The sequence below is a fragment of the Rhinopithecus bieti genome, unplaced genomic scaffold (assembly GCF_001698545.2).
Source record: "Rhinopithecus bieti isolate Rb0 unplaced genomic scaffold, ASM169854v2 scaffold_15791, whole genome shotgun sequence".
Taxonomy (NCBI): domain Eukaryota; kingdom Metazoa; phylum Chordata; class Mammalia; order Primates; family Cercopithecidae; genus Rhinopithecus; species Rhinopithecus bieti.
The window spans coordinates 208,381-215,219 of record NW_016808218.1 but is presented as its reverse complement, the minus strand read 5'-3'; the positions used below and the strand labels follow the sequence as shown (position 1 = coordinate 215,219).

The following is a 6,839-nucleotide window of genomic DNA, read 5'->3' as shown; positions in this document are numbered from 1 at the left end:
GAATTGATGGGTGCTGACGAGTTGATGGGTGCAGCACACCAACATGGCACAAGTATACATATGTAACAAACCTGCACGTTATGCACATGTACCCTAGAACTTAAAGTATAATAAAAAAATTAAAAAATTAAAAAAAAAAAGAATACTTTGCCCTCCCATGCTCCAACCCCCTGCACTCACCAGCTTTTCATCCAGGAAAGCTGTGGTGTCATCGTAGAGCCCTTTAAGACTAAATGTAACATCTACAGCATCATTTCTGCTTAGAGTCTGAGAGGAGAAGAACGGAAAAGGAGAGAAAAAGACAAAGACAGGGGAGTTGTTGGTTAGTAAGCATGCAGCTGGCTTCTCCTGGCTTCTCCGTGGGAATGTAGAAGCAGGCTAGTAGGATGTGGCTATAGGTGAAAAAGCAATATTCAAAATATAGCACAACTAGTACAGCATGAGCACCAACCAATCAGAACCAGTGCCAGTTGACAACTGCTGGTACAGTAGTTGTGTAGTACTATGTGAAGTGGCAGAACATGGCTTGGCTTTGGCATCACTGATTCATTGCAGTGGGTATAGGAAAATAGGAAATATGCAAACCAGAGGGTAAATTTAAGGCCACTTGTTGTCCCTAGGCCAAAACAATCATTCCAGGGCAGGTGGAATTAGGGCCTACCATCTCTCTTCTTGCAACTTCAGGACTTGAGTTGCAGGCCTCCTCCAACTGTAATCAGGCCCTGATACAATTATACCTTTTGCCTAGCACTAAAGTTACTTTTTAAAAGCATCAGTTAACAATTCTGGCAGTGGACAAAGCCATGGGGTGACACATTTAACATTAAATGTCCTGCCTAATATGGACCTTTCCCTCAAGAGGAAAACCAAGGCACCCGGAAGTTCTAGTTCCAAAAACAGGTGTCCCCTTATCAGATTATACGGAGATCTACTTGGGATAACGAAGGCCCAAGTACAAGTTTCTTGTCATTCATTGTCCATTTCTCCCTTGAGGCTGGTGGGATGGATGGCAATCAGGGAAGAGGGCTAGCTCTCAGGCTGATGAAATCTGCTGTGGTTTTCCCTCAGCAGCCACCTTGGACCTGTAACAAGTCAAGGAATGCCTGCCTTCCCATCCACTCTATCCATCAGTTTCCTGCCATATTTGCCCAGTTTCTCCATCCAGCCTCTGGCTCCGCTTCTTTCCCTTTCATCCTATTTCCTATCTGGTTTGACGTCTTTCCTTAATTCACTCCTTTTCCACTTACTTCAATGGGAATACAGGAAGCTGCGCCCATCTCATTGCCACTGTCTTGGCCATAAAATATATCATTCAGGATGTTAGCGCTGGCGTTCACAGAATCCATGAGGACAGACACATGCTGGTGGACCTTGCTCAGGTCATTAAGTCTGTAATAAAGCAAGGACAAATAGATGAGCTGGGATTTCTGAAGGACTTCTGGCCTGGGGTGCTGGTGAGGGTTTGGGTAAGGGTAGAAGTAAAAGCCCTGGGTACCTGACTTGGACTCATGACTCCCTCCTGTTATTTCTGCTCTTCTGTAGGTAGCCACCTACGCTAGCAAATGTTTCTACTCTTCTCTAGGTATTTACCTTTACCCATCCTTGTCTCACCTGAATTTAGATACTGGGAACTTGGAGAAGGTAGAAGGCTAGAATAGAGGAGGGCAGCTGACTCTAGGAACTCCAAGGCCCTCCTAATATTTAAGGGCAAGGGTAAACAGTCTTAGTTCCGTCGGGTTTGGAGCAGCATCAAAAGATCCAAATTCATCCCTGGTCTAATGAGAGATGTCTAAACTGGCTTATTGCTGAGCACAAAGAATATTTCCTGCCTGGATTGTGAGGGTCCCACTCAATTTTTAGAGCTCTAAGCTAAATTCCTCTCCGAGGCCAGGCTCCCTAGTAGCCAATAGACACAAACTGGCTTCTTCTCCCTATGCCTTCTCGGGATTCTCAACCCTGTATCTAGGCCAGTCCACTTACTTGCTGATGAGGTTTTCTGCAAGCCGAGCTAAGTGCTGCATCTGGGCATACTCCTCATCAGAGAGGCTCTCTTGAGAGTCCTGGGAGTCCAGCTGGGGTTGAGGGGCAGCTTGAATTTCAGTATGCTTGTACTCCCACATTTTCATTGAATTCTCAAAGTCCTGGAGATGAATACAGTGGCATATCCTAATGATTGCTGTAGCTACTAGGGCACATGACAGATCTGTCTGTGAGCCTGAAATTTGTGGGCAATGGGTATGTGGGTGCAGTGGGTAAAGGGGAAGGAGGGTCCCCTGTCCATTCCCCCTGTCATACCCATCTATATACCTATACAAGTATCCATCATTTTATTCCATCTCTTCTGGACTATGCCCTTTTAGTTTTTGTTGTTCTGAGTATGCTGGGTTTTGGGACACCAGGCTTGGATCAGACACATGTCTGGTTCCTAGAAGCTCCCATATGAAGGCATCATGACTGACAAGAGAGTGGAGCACCTTTCCTGCTCCCTTCTTTGCCAAATGTAGGCAATATGTGGTGATGCAGTTTAGAGCCAGACATATTTAATTGAATTTTGAATCGTGTTTCTGTCATTTACTAGTTGTGTGACCATTAGCAAATTATTTAACCTCTCTGGTTCTCATTTTCCTCATCTGTAAAATGCGAGTAAGTGTATCCACCTCATAGAATTGTGGAGAGAACCTACGTGAGAGAAACGTAAAGTGCCTAGCACAGAATAGGCAGTTTATAAACTGGACTTCTCTTCCCTTCTCTATTGCTGTTTCTATGGACTTTTCACAGGTTAGAGTGCAAGATAATCTCCAAGCATTGAATATGTGATCAATAATAGCTCCTTTAAAAGCTTTAGAAAGTTTAGCTGAAGTGGATGACATTTATGAATGCAGCATTTTAAGGAACCTTAGAGACACCTAAAGACCATATTCAATGCAGAATCTGTTGCTGAAGGAGATTTTTCCATAATCATCTGATGCCTTTAGCTCTCTTTGCAGTGGAGAGAGGAGGATAACCTTGTCCAAAACCAGAGGAGGAAGCTCCTTGTCTCACTCTCTTGGACAGTGTTTGCAAATGTCAGTATATATCAGAATGTCTTGAGGAGCTTGTTGGCAAATTTGGGTTCCTGGAAACTATGCACCCCTATGTGGTTCAGTGGGTCTGGTGTGGGGCCCAAGAATGCATTTATAACCAGCATCTCAAGTGACTCTGATGCCAGAGGCACACAGACCTCCCTTTGAGGAATTCTGCTTGAGTGGAAATATTCAGTACTCAAGTGACTATGGATGAGGCAGTATAGGAGCCCAAGACAAGCTTTTCCCCCTTACCCGATCTCTTGTCAGCATCTGAGCAGCATTCTTGTATCTAATCTTGATAAGGCCTGGTCTCTGAATCCAGGCCTCCCCATCTACCTGCACTGGGATACCTTCTTCACCATCAATGGTTATCATCACCTCATGGCACTGCCAGAGAAAATGAGGAAGAATGGGAGATAAAAATGAGGCAACTGCTCTAACTCTATCTGATAATCTCATAGTTATGGCCTTGAATGTGTATCTGAAGCAGGACTGGAAAGGATGTGAATCAGATCATCCCAGGAAGAAACGCCTGTTTCTTATGGGCTTTTTGCTCCATTGGCTTCTGCCACCTCTACTTCCAACCTCAGTCAGCACTTTAGTGCCCACCAGATAACCTGCTCACTCTACCCTGGCATTCTTATACCCAGTTAATTCCTGGGACTATCCCATATCCTGGGTAGCAGCCAAAAAACTCAGTGCCTTCCTGGTGCCCACCCAGCTCCTGCCTACCTGGGCAATGCGATGATGATGCAGGTTGACGATACGGGACATTGCCATCTGCACAGAGCCAAAGATTGCCACCACCTCCAGCTTCCCATCATCGATTGCAGGAGCCTCATATTCCTGAAGAGGAAGAACTGTGTCACATCTCCCACTCTTGAGAAATCCCACCCTGTCTATAACAAGAAGTCATGTTTAAAGGCTCCTGGTGAGAATTTTTCTAGCTCATGAAGAGAGGAAACACTTCATTATTAAAAGGGAAAAAGATGAGGTCAGGAAACCAATCTGGGAAAAGGGTACTGAACTCTTAGCCAGTTCCCTCATTGTCCAATCCAGCATCATAAACCCCCAAGGCCAGTCTTATTGGCCTTATGACCTTCTTGGGTAAACTCAGAGTAAAGCGGTCGTGGTCAGCTTCCCAGGAGACTTTACTGACAGAATTCCTTGGAGAAAAGAGCATGGCCTTGCCCGGGTGCAGTGGCTCACACCTGTAATCCCAGTACTTTGGGAGGCCGAGGCGGGTGGATCACCTGAGGCCAAAAGTTCATGGTCGACCAGCCTGGCCACCATGGTGAAACCCTGTCTCTACTAAAAATACAAAAGTTAGCTGGGCATGGTGGCTGGTGCCTGTAATGCCAGCTACTTGGGAGGCTGAGACAGGAGAATCACTTGAACCTGGGAGGTGGAGGTTGCAACGAGCTGAGATCATGCCACTCCAGTCTGGATGACAGAGCAAGGCCCCGTCTCAAAAAAAAAAAAAAAAAAAAAAAAAAAAAAAAAAAAAAAAAAAAAGCATGGTCTAGATAGCCTTTAAAGGATCTGTCAGACCTGAGGAATGGGAAATCCAAAGCTCAGGCAACATCTAAGAGTTGACCTTATCCTGAGGTCTTCGGTTGAATTTTCTGCTCTTGGATGGTAATTGCCTAAAAAACTGATCATACAGCTGCTGCTAATAAAGGTTCTCAGCCTCTTCTCCCATTGTCCATTTTTCACTTCAGTTAGCACAATGCTTCCTTCTGAGAGACCTTAGTGGGATCATGCCTTTCTCCCTCCCAATTCCTTGTTCCATACTAACCGTGGTTGCTGTGTTGCTTCCCCAGAAGTTGATACCTCCGGCATAGCTGGTAATGTTGAGCACTACGATGCCTTGCAGGTTTGGCAAGGAGATGGTTTCTCCATCACACTGAAAGAAAAGAGTAGCTCTCATTAGCTGGATCTTTAGATAGCAACATGAAGGAACATTTACAGAGATGGGGAAAGGGCTCTGTCTTCTCTTCCATTACATGGAAATCTATCTTTATGCCTTCCTCCCATGAGCTGTGAGGATCACAGAGTTAAAGCTCAGGAAGAACCAGCATATAGGGTATTCCCAAGGCCATGAGATTTCCTTTCTCCATACCCAGGAAAGACTACCCCTTTTCCACTAACCTCCAAATGCACTCGTTCTTCCAGTTTCCTGTAAGAGCGCTGTAAAAGTTCCTTGGTTCCCAGAAGGCCATACCACATCTTGTTCTTAAGGCGGCTACTACAGGGAGGTAAGCATTAAGAAAGCAGAGGGTAAATGATATATAGATAAAAGGTGGAGAAAGACAGGAAGGAAAACTATCTTATTTCTCAAATACCTTCTTAGAGAGAGGAGTCATGCTAAATGGTAACTGGACAGCAGTTAATGTAACTGGTATCCCATGCAAACACAGAAATGTGTTCCTGGGCCCCTTTGAAGCCTCAGTATCCTATCAACAGATAAATTTTCCATTTCTCCTTGGTACCAATATTGGTCCAGACTTGGAAGAAACAGGCTATATTCAGACATCAATGCTCATAAAAAGCTATGAGCATAGCTGGCTGGTACACACCAGCTACCCTAGCTGTGCTACTCCAGGAGATTTCAGCTGCTTGGAAACAATTTCATTTGAAACATGTGACTCTTAGAGTGCAATGTTTTTGAAGTAGCAACTTTTCTGGCAAAGTGAAGTACTTTTCCAAACACCAGATCCATATACCAAATGCTTAATTCAATGCCATGGAACAGATCTAAGCCTAGTAGGGAGATGTTAGAGGAACAGCCAGTGGAGAAAAATAGGAGACAGGAAAGGATATCAGGTGACTTCAGGTGGAGGTAGGGAGGACAGGGTCTTGCTGACTGTGGGATCTCTGATAGAAATAGGTGGGGTGCTTAAGATCACTAGAAAGGCTGGATATAGTTTACTTTGAGTTTGTAAAGTAGAGCCACAGAAATGAGCCGTCATCACATGGAATGAGTTTTGAAATGTCAGAAGGCTAGCACAAAATTACTGAGACACTGTTTAAACCATTCGTTCTCTGGGCACTTTGATGTTCTCATCTACAAAAATAGGAGTTTAGGTATATGAAAATGCACAATACCTAGAACAAACCAACTCTGAAAGAAAGAATAAAGTCGGGGACTTTCATCTCCCAATTTCAAAAATTACTGTAAAGCTACAGTTACCAAGATAGTGTGGTACTTGCAGAGGATAGACACATAAATAAATAGAACAGAAGTGAGAGTCCAAAAATAAACCCTTGCATTTGTGGTCAATTGATTTTTGACAAAGGTGCCAACACGATTCATTGGGGAAAGGAAAGCTGTTTTAAAACAAGGTGCTAGGAATGTAAAAGAACAGAAATTATAACAAACTGTCTCTCAGACCACAGTGCAATCAAACTAGAACTCAGGATTAAGAAACTCACTCAAAACCACTCAACTACATGGAAATTGAACAACCTGCTCCTGAGTGACTACTGGGTACATAACGAAATGAAGGCAGAAATAAAGATGTTCTTTGAAACCAATGAGAACAAAGATACAACATACCAGAATCTCTGGGACACATTTACAGCATTGTGTAGAGGGAAATTTACAGCACTAAATGCCCACAAGAGAAAGCAGGAAAGATCTAAAATTGACACCCTAGCATCACAATTAAAAGAACTGGAGAAGCAAGAGCAAACACATTCAAAAGCTAGCAGAAGGCAAGAAATAACTAAGATCAGAGTGGAACTGAAGGAGATAGAGACACAAAAAACCCT

General features: G+C 43.9%; 1 protein-coding gene across 1 annotated transcript in view; it reads right to left on the bottom strand.

The window, feature by feature from the left end:
* The window catches only part of DGKK (diacylglycerol kinase kappa), a 111,065-nt gene that overhangs the window by 14,418 nt on the left and 89,808 nt on the right, over nt 1-6,839 (bottom strand). The window contains exons 19-25 of the mRNA XM_017885944.1: nt 5,217-5,313; nt 4,864-4,971; nt 3,798-3,911; nt 3,318-3,452; nt 1,981-2,141; nt 1,248-1,389; nt 181-267 (exon numbers count right to left, since the gene is read on the bottom strand). Coding sequence (XP_017741433.1) covers nt 181-267; nt 1,248-1,389; nt 1,981-2,141; nt 3,318-3,452; nt 3,798-3,911; nt 4,864-4,971; nt 5,217-5,313 — 844 coding nt within the window. The remainder of the gene's footprint in view (nt 1-180; nt 268-1,247; nt 1,390-1,980; nt 2,142-3,317; nt 3,453-3,797; nt 3,912-4,863; nt 4,972-5,216; nt 5,314-6,839) is intronic.